This window comes from Phasianus colchicus, chromosome 1 (assembly GCF_987193195.1).
Source record: "Phasianus colchicus chromosome 1, bPhaCol1.hap1.1, whole genome shotgun sequence".
Taxonomy (NCBI): Eukaryota; Metazoa; Chordata; class Aves; order Galliformes; family Phasianidae; genus Phasianus; species Phasianus colchicus.
The window spans coordinates 54,003,596-54,020,760 of NC_143436.1; the positions used below are offsets into that span (position 1 = coordinate 54,003,596).

The 17,165-nt window shown below is 44.4% G+C and overlaps 1 protein-coding gene across 3 annotated transcripts; it reads left to right on the plus strand.

The window, feature by feature from the left end:
* On the plus strand, positions 1 to 16,688 carry PRDM4 (PR/SET domain 4). Of its 3 annotated transcripts, none has more exons than XM_031600061.2 (11): positions 1 to 90; positions 1,477 to 1,610; positions 2,261 to 2,446; positions 4,893 to 5,693; positions 8,366 to 8,515; positions 9,755 to 9,894; positions 10,624 to 10,709; positions 11,443 to 11,570; positions 12,090 to 12,404; positions 14,514 to 14,682; positions 16,216 to 16,688. In XM_031600061.2, the coding sequence occupies exons 1-11, from the start codon at positions 80 to 82 to the stop codon at positions 16,520 to 16,522; spliced, it is 2,427 nt and encodes an 808-aa protein (XP_031455921.1). In that variant the 5' UTR covers positions 1 to 79; the 3' UTR covers positions 16,523 to 16,688. The 3 variants fall into 3 exon arrangements, with proteins under 3 accessions (XP_031455921.1, XP_031455923.1, XP_089999370.1); XM_031600063.2 differs by having other exon boundaries at positions 9,776 to 9,894; XM_090143244.1 differs by lacking the exon at positions 1 to 90 and adding an exon at positions 627 to 650.
* Positions 16,689 to 17,165: the final 477 nt, after the last annotated feature.

The following is a 17,165-nucleotide window of genomic DNA, read 5'->3' on the forward strand; positions in this document are numbered from 1 at the left end:
GGCGGGTCGGGGCTGAGGGCCCTGATGCGGCTGCGGCCGCTCCGCCGCCGGGAGAGGCCCCGCCCCGCCGCCGGGCTCCATGTACCCCAGGTGAGCGGCGCTGGGGCTTAGGGGCCTGGGGAGGTGCGCGGGCGGCTCGGGCCTGGCCCGGGAGAGGGGAACGGGATGCCAGCCGTGCAGCGCTGCCCCGCCGGGGCCGCGGTGCCGCGCTGGAGCCGGGCTGAAGTGCGACGAACATTGGCAGCCCTGCGTGCGGGGTCAGAGCCGGGGCCTGCGTGAACTGCGGCTGTTCTTCCCCGCTTCCAGGCCCGCGGTCCATCAGCATCGCGTAGCTGTGCTCAGGCGCGCTGTTCGCTGAGCCCGTGAGCGGGCGGCGGTGCCGCGATGGGCAGAGCGAAGGCTCGCGGAGCTGCCCGCGGCTGGAGGCGACGACGGTGTCCCGTCGGTATCACTCGAGGACCGGTTCGGGCCGCTCGTGCGGCATCGCGCCCCGAGGTGTGCCCCGTGACGGCTGGCTTCTCCCCAGCCTGAGGGTTTGGGTTGTTGGGCGGCCCCTGCCCTTTCTGCAGCTCTGCGGCTGTTTGAGTGTCTCGGGAGGTGCAGCCGCTCGGCCAGAGGTTGTGTCACCCGCGGTGCCAGTTTTCAGTAACGTGAGAGCACGTACCATTTCAGAACTAGGCTGTTAAAGCTCTGTAAAATGGCTATTCTGCAGAGGTGGCTCTTGTCACCATGGGCGAGGTTTGGATTGATGGTGAATTGGGGATTTTGTGTCCGTTACCATCTCCCCCCCTCCCCTCACCTGGTTTTGATCTTCAAATGTAAAGTACAGATGTAATGAAATACAAATTGGGTGATGTTGTCCAAGTAATTGTGATGTTCAGCTTGCAGATTGACCTGCCATCACAATACTTTATTCATGTTGGCTTCAGCTGGAGGAAATGAGACCTTGTATTCTGGATAGAAAGCAAAGCGCTGTGCTCTGATTTGTCTTTTTGATCTGGCTTTCTACTCTCGGTCATTGCTATCAAATGAGACTAATATATTAAGTTCTTTACAGAGAGAGTGGTGAGATGCTGGAACAGGCTGCCCAGAGAGGTTAAAGATGCCCCGTCCCTGGAGGTGTTCAAGGCCAGGTTGGATGTGGCCCTGGGCAGCCTGTCTAGTATTAAATGGGGAGGTTGGTGGCCCTGCATGTGGCAGGGGGGTTGGAGATTCATGATCCTTGAAGTCCCTTCCAACCCGGGCCATTCTGTGATTCTGTAATATATCTTGGCCATGGCGTGATCACAGTGTGAGTGGCTGACGTATTTTATACTTTGCTTTCTAAGACAGACTTTTTACATGTCAGTACCTGATTTTGAGTTTGTGTTTGTTCAGCCCTTCTTCCACATGCTGCAGTCAGTACTCAGGAATGCTCTTGTTTCTGTTTCTCTTTTTTTTTTTTTTGACCTCTGCTCTCTATTCCCTGTCCTCTAGAATGAATGAAATGAACTTGAGTCCTGTAGGGATGGACCAGCTGACCTCGTCCTCTGTCAGCAATGCCCTGCCTGTCTCAGGGAGTCACTTGGGATTGGCAGCATCACCCACTCACAACACCATACCGGCACCAGGTAACGGGAGAAGCTCCCATTAAGGGTATTGCAGCTGATGCTCTTCATTTTATTGTCTTGTGAAAGCTCATAACTGGGTAAGCAGTGCTTGCCTTGAATAGCAAGTCATGTCTTTTGCAGGTAACAGAACTGTGGAAAGATAGACCATAAGCCAGTTGCTTATGTGGGAAGACAAAAGGGATGTGTTACTTACTATACTTATGCCTTAGTGGTGGTCTCATTCAGTTCTAGTGGGGTTTTTTATATTGTGGATGGGTGTGTGGCTGCAGAGTCCTTTGAAATATGACCTGTCACTGCAAATCTGCCTCCGTTTCAGTCCATCTTTACTCAGGTGAAAATAATCTTTCATCCATAAAAAAACTTATTTTCCTAGGTGTTCATTCAGGGGACTGCATAGACACAAGTCCATTACAATTGCAAAGTAGATTCAGATCCTACCTAGTGTGTTCAAAGGGAGATCTAGCCACATGCAGACATGTCTCTCAGTGCTGTGATAACTGTGATCCTTTCTTTGAAGCCTGTCGCCTTATGCTGACAGCACCATGTTTTACTTCCACAGTGAGCTGAGGAATTAGTAACCTCTTTGTTAGCTTGTTTGTCCATAAGCTCCTGTAGTTTCATTGAATTTAAATGGGCATTTTCTTTCACAGGTTTGCCGGTTGCAATTCCAAACTTGGGCCCCTCCTTGAGTTCCTTGCCCTCTGCTCTGTCTCTGATGCTCCCAATGGGTATTGGGGATCGAGGAGTGATGTGTGGTATACCAGAGAGAAACTACACCCTACCTCCACCGCCATACCCTCACCTGGAGAGCAGCTACTTCAGACACATTCTACCTGGTGAGTGGTCTGCTGCTGATGGATGGAAGCAAAGAGAAATTTTTTAAGAGCCCCTTGGTTTCTGTTCTGAAGCAGCTGAAACATTTTGCAGAACTTAAGTTTTCATGTGGTCTGACGTGTCATTTACAGATCTTCACTTTCAGATCTCTGTTGTTGTATGTGTATATATATATATATATATATATATATATATATATGTATGTATATGAAGAGAATTGTAGGAGATAAGCTATTTTAAATTTATCTATAGATGATATTAGGTATAGATATTAGGAGGAGGCTTTTCACACAGAGGGTGGTGACACACTGGAACAGGATGCCCAAGGGACGGCCCACCCTGGAGGCATTCAAGGCCAAGCTGGATGTGGCTCTGGGCAGCCTGGTCTGGTGGTTGGCGACCCTGCACACAGCAATGGAGTTGAAACTAGATGATCATTGAAGTCCTTTTCAACCCAGGCCATTCCGTAATTCTAAACTGAACCTCTTACTTCTCCTGCTTTAAGATCAACAGAATGCAAGGAATGCCTCGTTTTGATGTCACATATCTTGGCAGAGTTTGGAAACTGCAGCTGTCTTCTTGTGGTTGCTGTTGTTCTGTAGTCTTAAGTAGATGTGTGTAAAATGGTTATAGCACTTCAGTGCTCAAAAGGAGCTAATGAGTATGGTCTGTTTCCCCCCCCCACCCCCCCTTTAGTCCATGGTGTAGGTTTCTCCATTTTTGTTCAGGGTTGGTTGCCAAACATATTGATATTTATCATATGAATCCCTATTAGCATACATATTAGAGTAAAAATGTAGAATTTTATATGTTACTATATCAAGACACGGAAATCTGAGCTGTAAAATGTAGACCTTGTTTTGTTTTGTATCTAAGATTGACAGGGTGGAAGGGGTTAGATAAACCTCAAGGTCACCCTGTGGGTGTTGTTGGTTCAGCCTGGAGGAAGAAAAGAAATACAGCAGCCCAGATCTCGTCGGGCTACCAGACAACTCATGTCTGGATTTGTCAGCTGCTTAGCAGTAACCTTACCTACTGCATTTACATGCCTGCCATTTTGTGGGCAAAGAGTAGAGGAGAAGGCAGTGCATCTGAGGGCCAGAGGTATTTGTCATCCTTCTGAGCTGGTATAATTCATGCGGAAATGTGTTCTGATTTTTTTTGTTTCTGTTTGTTTTTTTTCTTTAGCTTTTTTTTTTTTTTTCCCCCTAGCCTACTTGATGTTTAGTCTGATGTTTTATAGAGCTCTTCTGTCAGCCATCTTACTGCCTTCAAGAATCCTCCTTGTTTGGGCAACAGGGCAGCGTCATCTGTAGAAATTTTGCTGCAGCTGATCAAATTAACTGTTCATTTACTATTAATTTCTTAACTTAGCCATTTCTGGGGGGTTGTGTTGCAGAAAGAGTAACCATAATTTCATGCTTTCAATACCGGACTGTTGGAATGGAAAATTTTTACAGAACAAATGGCTCATAGGGGTCAAGGCCAAAAAGAAGCATGCTACCTCTGATCTTGCAGAATCTGCAAGATCTTTCTCTGTCTACACTGGAGGACTGTTTACTTGATTGTGCCAATGAATTTCCTCTGAAGATTTTTCAGCTTTGACTAACTGAAGAAGTTGATAATATGTAAATATAGTAACTTCTTTAGTGTTTCTTCGTATCTTAAGTCTGGAGGTTATTTGATGTTTAGGAGCTTTCCAGGCCTACCAGAAAAGATGTTAGGGCTTCTAATTTATATTTAACCAGTCTATTGTTTATAAGAAGAAACAGCATACTTTCTTTCTGAGGAAAAAGAAAGGGTGATGCAAGATACCTTTGAGAGACATTAGTTCTTCAGAAATGCAGTTGATGAGCTCTGAGATGGAGGGAGGTGTAATTCAGTGATAGAGGAAGGAAGTAGTTATTGTTACAGTTTAAATACTTGAGCTGTAAAGGATGTGTCTTTGGGAACTGTTTCTACTTCTAGCAAAGATGAACCAGGGTTTAATCAAATATTAGATACCACTAGAAGTCCTTCGTTGCTTCTGGGCTGGTTCTTAAGAATGAAAAATTATGCCTAAAATGCAAAGAGCCTTTTCTGATTCGATCAATGTACTGAGGAGTCTAGACTAAATGCTGCCAGAAACATGGCTCTTTGACAAATAGCTAGGAGACAAATGACTAGAGTTTAACAGATAACCAGAGGCTTACTTTGTTGGATGGAAGCTCTGTCTTTTTCTGTTGTCAAAAGATACTCAGGCAAGTGTCAGGCTGGCATATGTTTGTGAGGCAGGTTTTTAACTGGGCATAATATAAAGAGTGTGTCTCCTCGTATTTGCAGGAGCTGAGCCAGAACACACTGTTAGGGATTTAGGTTTTAATATACTACACTGCAGTGATGGGGTATTTTTGCTTAAGATTTGAGAACTGATGATGTCTCACCTCTTCTCCCTTCTCTTTCTACCAGGTATCTTATCTTACTTGGCTGACAGACCTCCGCCTCAGTACATCCATCCCAACACTATAAATGTTGATAGCAATCCAGCATTGTCAGTGCCCAGCAATCCCTCAGCCCTGGACCCCTACCAGCCCAGTGGAACTGTGGGGCTGGAACCAGGGATTGTGCCCATGGACTCCCGCACAGTCAATGCGCATGGTGCTCAAAACATGCATCCTAGCGACAGCCACGAGGTAGCTCTGGATAGTACAATCGCTATGGAGAGCGTTTCGAGGGTAACCAGCCCCATCTCCACAGATGGGATGACAGAGGAGCTTACAATGGACGACGTAGCCAGGGATCATTCGCAGATCCCAAATGGCTCCCGGAGCCATGAACCTTTGGCCGTAGACACGGTGGGAAGTAACTTGACACCAGACGCAGTGGGGCACGGCGGTGTCATCCCCATTCACAGTAGCACTTTGGAACTCCCTGTCCCTGTCGTCATGGAGCCTGACCACATTGCTGGGCGGGTGGCGGGGATGTCGGACAGCACACTAAATGACTCCATTCATACCGTGGCCATGAGCACCAACTCTGTGAGCGTGGCACTCTCTACCTCACACAACCTCGCTTCCCTGGACTCGGTAGCCTTGCACGAAGTGGGCCTCAGCCTCGAGCCAGTGGCGGTGTCTTCCATAAATCAGGAAGTAGCCATGGGGCCGGGTCATGTGGATGTGTCTGCAGACAATCTTGCCTTCGTACCATCCTCTCTGCAAATGGAAGACTCCAATTCAAACAAGGAGAACATGGCAACCTTGTTTACCATATGTGAGTGTGTATTTGCTGCTTTCTTTGGGCAGGAGTTGTTTTGTAGCTGTTGTCGGGAAGGATAACGTAACTCTTGTTGTCTGTCTTACGAATTTCTGATGGAAGAAACGTAGCATTTAACAAGTCCTCACAAACTGGAATATTGATAGGCCGAACAGTAGGCACAGTAGAGTGTTATAGCATTGTTCTCTTTGTATCATGTTCCTCTGCTCCCTCGAGGTTGGAAGTTTAGCTCTTTACGATCATGCCTTTTGTGGGTACGCTGATGCTGTCCTTTGCAAATGATACTCTTGTTTCTCAAAGTGACATAACAAATTACTCATTTTTCTCTGCTTAAAGAAGAAAAACAACAATATGAGCTGTGCATTTCACCAAGTGGTATAGCTGTTGAGTTTGATGTTGTCATTTCGTAAAATTGTTATTAAGCTTTGAACAGTCACTGTGGAAATGTTCTCAACAGGATTTATTGGAAAAAAAGAGCAGGAAGAGGGAGGGAAGTTTTTAATATTTCTAATTATTCTCATCAAAGGACTTCAGTACACAGGTTAGTTGATCTTTTAGGAGAAGAGAAGCAGCAGACATTGCACTCTCTTAATCCTTTCATAGTTAAAGGAGTTGTGTTTGAGGGGATGGAGATTTGAACTTCTATCCGCAACATATCTGGCTTCCTGTCCCTGAAGTATAAGGCCAGTGGCATTTATATTTGGTTCTGTCAGCTGTGGTAGCATTGCTGACCACCAGTTTTACACATGAACTGGACTTGCAGCTGCTTGTCTTTTGGTAAGGTTTGCTTGTGGAAAATTTTTAAGGAATTGAAAGAAATAGTGTCTGATCAGCAATGGGAGACGTGCAGTTTAATGCGTTGTCTCCCGAGTCTAGTCAGGTACTTGAATTAAAATTTTTGTTCTTTGTAATAAGCTCTGACTTAAAATCAGATGTCTGGACTGTGATAAAGCTGCAACTCCTAGATGAGAAGTTCTGCTATGGATGCACTCAGGATTTCCTGCTAACGTCTGTTGCCTGTTGAAGTGATCAAAATACTATCATACATAACGTGCTTGTGATGAAGTCACTTATTTACACTGCTGACAATCTTGTTATCACTCATGAGACCTAAGCTGTTTCCCAGCTGGTGTTCCTCATTGATAGGATGTTACAATGGCTACTGCATGCCATATGATTTCATGTGATTTGAAATATAATCTTTGGCTTGGGAAGGTTTGCGTTGTATCTTGTTGTTCTTTTGTAGCTTTTCCTAAATAAAACATGGCTTTGTGCCCAGGCAAGTGACAGTAAGGAAGAAGAGTTGTATCAGAACCTCTTAGTTTTTCATCACTGAGAAGGCAGAAAAAAAAGTTTTTCAGAAAACTTTTTACACTGTTCCCAAGCTGGAAGAAAAAGGTGTGCATTTGCTACAGTCCTAAGTGATTGTGAAATGAAGGACTTCTTTAAAATCAGTGGTGCATGGTAGGCAAGGCTTAAAAACTAGTATTAGAAATAGTATTTCTTGTTACTTGGGTTGGGTGTAGCTGCTGTACTCTTACGTGTCATCTGCATACATGAAGTAATTCTATATAAGCTCTACTTGATGATACCCTGAGTGCCTTACTAGCTGTAACTGTATAGTTGCTCAAACTGTACTTTGTACAGAATCAGATTCTGGTATGCTAACATCTCTCTCCAAAAACCTCTTCTAAAGACTTAATAATGGACCTGTTTATGCATACTGAAGACTACTTCTGTGATAAGGTATTTTAAACTGCACTTGGACTGTCAAGGAGCTGAAGAAGGTCTTTGTGGAGGTCTGGCTTTATCAGTTGAGCACCTTTATTTAGAAGATAAACAATTTATCAAGGGTGTATTTACTGAGGTTGCTCCATTTGTGCAGAATTAAAATGACATCCTTTTTTGAGGTGAGAGCATTTTTATGATGTATTTTTGCCTGAAGTTACTGGACTGAGGACTTTCAGCCGCTTTGCTTTTTGGCATTGTGTGTGCCAAGTGGTGGATTGGAAAGGAGGTGATGCTGACTCTTCTTGAACACTTAATTTGTTCCATTCAGTAGCATCTTGTAAAGGTGTACTCTGTGAGTGTATTGCAGTGGATCCTTCAAAAGAAACAGTGCACTGTCTGAATTTAAGCAGCAGTAAGGGGGTTTGTGGGTTCAGTACAAAAAAACATGAGGAAGAAAACCTTACTGTCCCTCTACATGAATATCCTTGAGGTTCTGCGTGCCATAAAATTCTTGTGCTCCTGGTAAATTCAAAAGCCATGCTCATTTAGAAAGCTTGTGGCTTGGCTTTTCCTGCCTTCCATTAAAGGTTATGTCACTTGTGAACAGAGCAAATGCAGCTCTTCTCCCATAAGCCTTATTGCCAGCTCTGGGGAAAAACACCCTCAGTTTTGCTGTAGTTTGGTGAAGAGGAAGGCAGGTGGGGATCTGCATGTTTGATCTGAATTTGATTGGAAGAGTGATATGTATGTTGGTGCCCACCTGACCGTAATAAAATTGCACACGGTATTCTGAGCAAGAGCTCCCAAAGCTGTTGAGTTAAACAAAATAGAAGCAGCCTTTGGCAGAAGCTGATCTATAACATATTGACAGGGAGCTGGTTGCTGTTCAGGGACTGTTGCATCTTTTTAATGCCTGTTGTCCTTTCCTCTCTCTGCAGGGTGCACACTGTGTGACAAGGCGTATCCATCCGACTGCCCTGACCATGGACCTGTCACCTTTGTCCCAGACACCCCAATAGAGAGCCGAGCCAGGCTTTCTCTCCCTAAGCAGCTTGTCCTACGGCAGTCTCTCATGGGAGCTGAAGTGGGTAAGAATCAGATTACTGTGTACTTCTGTGCAGTAGTTTAAAATATGCTCACTGCCTGAAATGCAGAACTGTGGGGATTTGAATGTGGGGAAAAAAAACACCGCAAGAGAGAAGTGGTTCCCTCTTCTATAATCATTCTGGCTTCTGTTGTTTTTGAATGTACAAGAACTACTTGTGCCCGGTTACTTTTTAGACTTCAGCTAGACTGTAGGGGTGCTGCCACACAGCATTACTGTAACATTTGATAAGGTCAAGTGCCAGCAAGGTATGATGTTTATTTTTATCATGTGCTAAATCTCCTGGGCACAGCATTGATTAAAAAAAAAAAAAAAAAAAAAAAAAAAAAAAAAAAAAAAAAGCAGCAATTGCAGTTTGGGGGAAGATAACAAGTAGAAATAATAGAAAATATTTCTGCCTGCTTGTTCATCAGCTTTATTTGCTACCTGTGGGTCTTCTGGATGCTCTCATTGGAGAATTGATCAAAAGTGCCTCTTTTTTTTTTTTCCCCTTCATCTACATTTGGCACATAGACTGACCTTGTCACTGGATGTGGACCTTGTAACAGTATTACACACCATTGTCTCCTGGAAATCGAAGAATAGAATGTAATACTCTAAGGATCTGAAGGCTAGAGAAGAGTGTGATTATTGGCTTACTTAGTGTTGCTGCTTGTTGAGAGTAGATTACATCTATTGTGTTGTTTTTCTTTTTAAGCTCCACTAGTTTCCTGAAAGCTGTTCAGTGTATTCATGTAGATCTCTCTCGATATAAATGTTTAATAATAAATAATATACATGCAGGAATCCCTCTGCCCATGACAGAAATACAGCTGCCTCTGGGGAGAAATGCAGAAGCTGCTTAACAATGCCCAGCAACAATTCTGGAAATTCCTGGGGATTAGGTAGGCAAAATGTAGTTACTGAAACTAGTATTTTCTGCTTCTGCAGAAAGTGCCATGAAAACTTTAATTGGTACAAGTGGCTAGGATCTTAGTTTTGTAGCTTACTAAAAAATAAATGACTTGCTTTTGGCAAACACATAAAGATTTGCAATTATAACAAAGCGGCTCCCAATAGTGTCATGTGGTGGTGGTGGTTCTTGTCTCTGCATTAGGTGTGCTCTACATGTGAAATAGAAGCTTTGATCTTATGCCTAGATATCACCCTCAGAGCATTATCTCCTAAATCTCCCACCTTTTTGTTAAGCGTTCTTAGTTGTTTAAATCATTGATTTCTGCAGATGTTGGTCTTCTACTGATAGGTGTGTGGACACGAGAAACCATTCCTGTAAGAACTTGTTTTGGACCTCTGATCGGGCAGCAGAGCCATTCTCTGGAGGTGGCTGACTGGACAGACAAAGCAGCTAGTCACATCTGGAAGGTCAGTGGGTGCCCAGCTTGCAGACTGCTGCGTGCCTTTCTCTGATGAAAGACACCACATGACACAGCAGCTTGTGCATTAGCATCCTTGCCAAAACCTGAAACTAATGCAGTTTGATTGCTTAACACTTAGTATCAGCATATCACAGCTCTGTGTCATGTAGTATTCTGGTAATCAATCCTGACAACGGAGCTTCTTTTAATGCCTTTGTGGTTTCCCATATTTATGTGAAGTGCCAGCAGAGATTGTATATTCCTAGGCAGCACTTGTTTGTTTTGTATTGTTGTTTATTGAAAGTTCCCACTGGCGATAAATCATCTGTTGTCAGAAAGCTGCTTCAAAGGTTTCTTTGCCACATCATTTCATACTGAGAAAATAAAATTGATCTTTATAAATAAAGCAGGTATTGTTTGCCCAGACAGCATTATTTACAAGATTTGGCTTGTAAGAAAAATAACCAGATGCATTTCTGCTGGGAGCTGAAGGTGATGAGTGGGAAGGATGCTGATAAATAATTTTTCTAGTCTCCTGGATAGCAGACATGCCAAGATTTCTGTGTGAAGGGGAAATAAGGAATAAAAACAGGGCTGTGGCCTTGACAGCGGCAATAGAGACCTCCTGGCATGCTGCTCTAGGTAAACATATCCTCTCTTAGAGAAAGAAGCTCTTTCACTGTATTGTTTGCTGTGTTTTATCCTAAGATTGCCTTTGTTTGTTTTTTTCTGTTAGATCTATCACAATGGTGTCCTAGAGTTCTGCATCATTACAACTGATGAAACTGAATGTAACTGGATGATGTTTGTACGCAAAGCCAGGTGAGAGCCATCTATACTGTGCTAAGTGTCTTGGAATCTGGGTTTATAGGAGGCTGTGCTGGAGATAACTCAGCCTGTTGTGCTGACTACTCAGTTAGGTCATGAATTCAGCATCAGGGGACCCGCAGGAAGCATCCAGGCATCTTGGACTGGGTGAAGAGCAGTGAAACAAAGTACCCAGTGGAGAGTGTTCTGGGGAAGCCAATACACATGCTGTAATAAAACCTGGTTCTAATGCTTTACCAGATTCTTTTTTTATATTGTTTGCTGTGTAGTAGTTTGTATTAGTCTTCCCTTTGTCTCATTCATTTTGCATATATTTGTGAAGGCAGTGTTGATTTATTTGTTTATTTTCATGGAATCATAGAATGACTTGGGTTGGAAGGGACCTTAATGCCCTTATTCTACCCAATTCTAACCCCCTACCATGGGCAGAGTTGCTACCCACCAGCTCAGGCTGCCCAGGGCTCCATCCAGCCTGGCCTGGAACTCCTCCTTAGGAATGGCTCCCTTCTTTAAGCAACCTGTTCCAGTTCTTTACCACTCTCTGAATAAATAGTTTCCTCCTAACATCTAATCTACGAATGACTGAAGTGACAGATTTTTTTTTTTTTTTAATGTGCTGGCAAGCACTCAGGTTCCCTCATTACTTATTTATAGGAATTTTCTTTTTATTTTTTTTTCTGAGTATCCCTGGAACACTTTTTTTTCATAACTCTCCATATTGCTGTAGGAACCGGGAAGAGCAGAATCTGGTGGCTTATCCTCACGATGGAAAAATTTACTTTTGCACCTCTCGGGACATCCCTCCTGAGCACGAGCTTTTCTTTTATTACAGTCGGGACTACGCACGACAGCTTGGTAAGTAAGCACTCACCTTCATTGGTTTTGCAGGGACTACCCAGCATGAATTCCTTTTAGTGCCACCTCTGGGTACTGTGACTTAGCGAGTGCTTAATGTTCCTTGTCAGCAGTGCGCATTATAGTTTCTATTTCATTACAAAGGGAGTACCATTGCTTAAAAGAAATATTTAATTATCTAATTCCACTGATCAGGAGCACAAGATTGAAGCTTTGTAGAAAAAGGGCTGATTTTCTTCTGTTTATTTATCTAATATTAAGAGTGGCTTGTTCACTGAAAGGTGTTCCCATTCTCCCCCACCTTTGGTTAGGGTGCTCCAACCCATCCAAAGCTTTCCCCCTAAAGCAGTGGAAATGGCTATATAGAAAAAGCTGGAAAGCAAACATTGGAGCTGAAGGGAGCTGGAGTGAAAACCTCTTCAGCTGGTTCTACTACCCTAAAGTGTTAATGTGGATCATGTTTGTTGTCCAATTAGCCCTGGCTGTGCCTCACTGAAAGCAATGTTTTTGTGCCCAAAGGTGTCCCTGAACATCCGGATGTGCACATCTGCCACTGTGGAAAGGAATGTGCTTCCTATGCGGACTTCAAGGCCCATTTAAGCAGCCATATTCACAGCCACCTCCCCAGTCAGGGCCACAGCAGCAGCCACGGTCCAGGCCACGGCAAGGAAAGGAAGTGGAAGTGCTCCATGTGCCCCCAGGCTTTTATCTCCCCTTCCAAGCTCCACGTCCACTTCATGGGGCACATGGGCATGAAGCCGCACAAGTGCGATTTCTGTAGCAAAGCTTTCAGTGATCCTAGCAACTTACGCACGCACCTCAAGATACACACAGGTGAGGGCTGGGGACTTCATGGGTATCCTCTGAAGGGGAAACACTGAGGCAGGACCTGTTCTCTGATCCCTGGGCCAGCTCGCAGAGTGTGGCTTGTGTCCATAAAGCTGAGCTCTTGCATTGTTTCTGTTTAGCAGAAACGATTAGCAGCATCCTGAGTGTGGGTAGGAATTATCTCTGGTCTGTGCTGAGCCCAGCTAATGGCCCGGCATCACTGAAGAGTGCTGAAAGGTGTGGGATAGGACTGAGATGGATTCAGTGCTTGTAGGACGTTATTTAGCCCTATGTTCTGCCTGATGGTGCCGTGCTTAAAAGAGCATTTGATGAGCTGCAGTACATTAACAGTTGGGAAGAACTGTGAGGCTTCATGTGCAAGACAGAAACCCCTTGTTCTATCGTAGCTGCCAACAGCAAAGCTGCTGTGAGGGAACAAGTGTTCTCTTCTGCTTATGAGGAAAAAGCCAGCTGGGTTTAAAAGCTTGTAATGTGGACAGTTGCACACTTAAATGTGGGGCTGAGATGGTTTTCCTCATTCTTAGTCATTTCTCATCTGAAGCAAATGACACAAGACTGAAATTGGTGACTATGGGGTCAGACTGAAGTGGGTAAGACTCAGCTGTTTCACTCATCAAAACTCACCAAATCTGAACATGCTGATGGCCTCTGTGTGCATTTGGATATCACTAGGGCCTTTGGATATAAAGGAAGAATTGCCAGAAGATTAGTGAATGAAAAAAGAGAAAAATGAAAAGGGAAATTTTTCAGCTCTGTAGGAAGATGACAAGGGGTAAGAAAGTGTATTTAACTTAGGGGGAAGAGAGGGGAGAGGATGTAGATAAGTACAGTCCAGCAAGAGGTAGTGTGGATATTTTTGCCTGTTTTTTCAGTACGGTTGAAATATCAGTTGGAAATCAAGGAGTGCAAATCACAAAGCTGGAGGGGGGAGTAAAACTCTTGAGTTCAGTGCGCTTGAATCAAGCATAGGAAGCCATGGGCTTGGTGCTGAACAGATGGAGTGTAAGTATTGTGTGTGTGACCACAGAAAGCTCACTGGGATAGGGAGAAACTTAGTGAGCTTTGTACATGGGTGTTATATGAGAGCTAGCTTTCTCTTTTTTTATTTCAGACAGAGAATGAGGGGCATCCTATGCATGTGTTTGGGCTTGAGTAAGGTATCATGGTTGGAAGGGACCTCAAGGATCATGAATCTCCAACCCCCCACCACAGGCAGGGCCACCAACCTCCACATTTAATACTAGACCAGGCTGCCCAGGGCCCCATCCAACCTGGCCTTGAACACCTCCAGGGACAGGGCATCCACAACTTCTCTGGGCAGCCTGTTCCAGCACCTCACCAGTCTCTCTGTAAAGAACTTCCCCCTGACATCCAACCTGAATCTTCCCTCCCTCAACTTCAAACCATTTCCCCTTGTCCTGCTGTTACCTACACTTTCAAAGAGTTGATTCCCCTCCTGTTTGTAGGTTGTAGCCTTTAAGTACTGAAAGGCTGCAGTGAGGTCACCCCGCAGCCTTCTTTTCTCCAGGCAGTGAGAATTAGTGGAGAAGGGAATGTACTGATGTGCAGTAGCTAGGTGGTCACTATTAAAAAGGAGATACTCTTATTTTTACTCAAGAATTTACCTTGGATAACCCTCATCTTCTTTGCTGGAAAATTTCCTAGTATATTGGTTTAGGCTTTAATGCCTGATCCAGGGAGGTGGGGTTGGTGTAGACAAGCAGTGGAAAGAGAGTCCTGCAGGAAGGACTGAATGGGTTCAAGCATTGCCAGAACAAGATGTGCTGTGCCCCACACCACATGAAGGGTTCAGTGCTTAGAAACAGTAGCATGAAGTGCATTTTTTTGACTTGGGGTGGGAAGTGAAATGCTTTGGGAATGTTGAAGTGAAGTCAGGTGCCGATAGCTAAATAGAGGTTGTAACTGGTGAGGTCTTGATGCACCATCTGAAAGAACTGCAGAAGGGAAAACAAGCCCTGTTCATAAAGCATCTGCCTTTCTTCAGGGTAAAACTTTTACTCTTCAGGAGTGGTCAGGATTGTTTGCTTACTGTTCCTCTTGCTACGCTGACTATGGATATGTGTGTAATTGTAGGTCAGAAGAATTATCGGTGTACCCTCTGTGACAAATCGTTCACCCAGAAGGCTCACTTGGAGTCACACATGGTCATCCACACCGGGGAGAAGAATCTGAAGTGTGATTACTGTGAAAAACTGTTCATGCGGAGGCAGGACCTCAAGCAGCACGTACTTACCCACACACAGTAAGTGAGCTCTGGGGATGTGCTGGGCCGCAGTCAGTAATGAAGCCTAATGGCCTGAGAATTTAATGTGCAAATATTTTGGCCCAGGGAGCACAGGTTCACCTTCTAAAACAAGGGAGAAATAAGTGTGGACAAATGCCTTGTTACTGGCCTGCTGCTGTTGGACTATTCTGGTGTTTGTTTGCAATTTTTTAATGACAGAGGAAATTCCAGGCATGCATCCTGTCTTGTGAAATAGCATTCTGGAGTGCTCATCACTACAGCTGATTTACGTTTAGTTCTCTGCTGAGAACTGTTTCCAAGTCACAACATGAGCCCTTAATACTGTCATTCTTACGTTTTAGTTAATTCTCTTACTCAGTTTGCACCTGGGGGATGCATCTCTTCCCAGCTGTTTCTCTCCACTCACCATTACACCCCTTTACTGGAACAGGCTGCCAAGGGAGGTTGTGGATGCCCCGTCCCTGGAGGTGTTCAAAGCCAGATTGGATGGGGCCCTGGGCAGTCTGGTCTAGCATTCGGTGGAATGGTTGGTGGCCCTGCACGTGGCAGGGGGGTTGGAGATTCATGATCCTTGAGGTCCCTTCCAACCCTGGCAATTCTGTGATTCTGTGATTTACTCTCATTCATGCACTTGTCTCTTCTGTGCAGGGAGATGCCACCCCCAAGCCCTCCTCCATTTCTCTGGAGGTCTCACCAGTCCTTCAGCCCTGCCAGGCCGGATCTTTCCCTTTGCTTTGCGCATTTTCTCCATCCTGTTTGGAATTATTTAAGTCCCTCCCTTAAAGGCTGCTTGCCTAAATCTAATCCCTCTGCTTGTTTCATTTTTCAGCATCTGGTTCTTGTATGCACTTGGAATCAGACTGTTGTTGCTTTCCTGCTGCCTAGGAGACAGCACAGTGCAGCAAGCATGAGAGAGACGAAGAGATTTGCTTTTCTTGTTCTTACACCAGAGCTAAGAACATTACTGGTGGGAGGCATTTTGCATAGTCATGTGCAATTTGACTGTTGCAGTCTGGTAAGCCTCAGCTTAGTATTTACAGCTGAGGTTTGTTAACACTCAGCAGCTTTGTTCTTTTTTTCTTTCCTTCCCTTCCTGTTTGTGCAGGGTGGAAAGAAGGGGGGGCTCACCCTTCCACCATGGCAACACCTTTGTCCTGCCAAAACATGGAGCTTAACCAGAGTTTGGTCTCACTTAAAAGGCAAACAAAAAAAACTTGCAGAATTCTTTTTCTTTTCTCTGATTTATCATCAGGAAAGATAAATGGTTGGTTGCAGGCTAAGAGTTGATCCAAAAAGTTTTACTTTTGCCAGGGGCATGGGGGAAGCAGAAAAGGGCTGTGTGAACATGCTGCTTTTTGAGAGAAAACAGCATTTACATGTCAGTGTTGTGGTAATGCTGTTATTTCTGCTTCAGATGCATTGGAACCAAGATTTAGGAACAAGACTGCCACTTGCACTGTCATCCCCCGCCTACAATTTAACACATCAGCTGCCTTGCTGCAGAAGCAAACTAACTTTTTTCTCTTGCAGAGAACGGCAGATCAAGTGCCCCAAGTGTGACAAGCTGTTTCTGAGGACAAATCATCTGAAGAAGCATCTCAACTCACATGAAGGAAAGAGGGACTATGTCTGTGAAAAATGCACCAAGGCTTATCTAACCAAATATCACCTCACTCGCCACTTAAAAATATGTAAAGGCCCCACATCCAGTCTGTCAGCCCCAGAGGAGGAAGAGGAAGATTCAGAGGAGGAATTGATAGACTCACTGAGGACTGAGGACTGTAGGATTAACAATGGAGTCTACTCAACTGGTGATGCCCTCACGGGACACAAATGAAGAAAAGGGAGAGGGAAATTTTTGTGGATGTTAAAATGGGGTAAGGAAAAAACTGCAGATCTCTTCCTTGTTTCCCCAGTCAACAGCGTATGTCAAATGAGGAGTATTCCTTTCATTGTGATCTCCCCACTACCACCACTTAATAAACTCTAGCCAAAACACTGAACGAGAATGGATCATGTGCTTAAGCTTGAACAGTTGCTAGAAAGGAAATATGAGGAACAGATTTTTCACACGTGCTGTGCATACTCAGATAACCCACCCAGTGCTGGGATACATAACACACCTTGCATTGTCCTTCGAGGGAAGAGCCACAACCCAGAGATGTAGATGAGTAATGGCCATGACCTGTAAGCCATCTTCTCCTTAACTGAACTGCCACAGTCCTGACAGCAAGAAAAACAAACAAGACAAAAAAAAAATGGTGGTAGCAGTTAGTTGTATTTATCTTTTTAATACTTGTTAACTGAAGGATGTGGTTTGGCACAGAGCAAAGAATGTCAGTGCTGAGGGCTCCTTCTAAAAAAAGAAAAAAATGCTTTGGTTTGGAGGCAGTGGAATCAACAGTTGTAGATAAAGCAATTATCCCAGTACAGCAGTGTTCAGAAAACCAAAAATTGGCTATTAGATATTACCTTCTCTC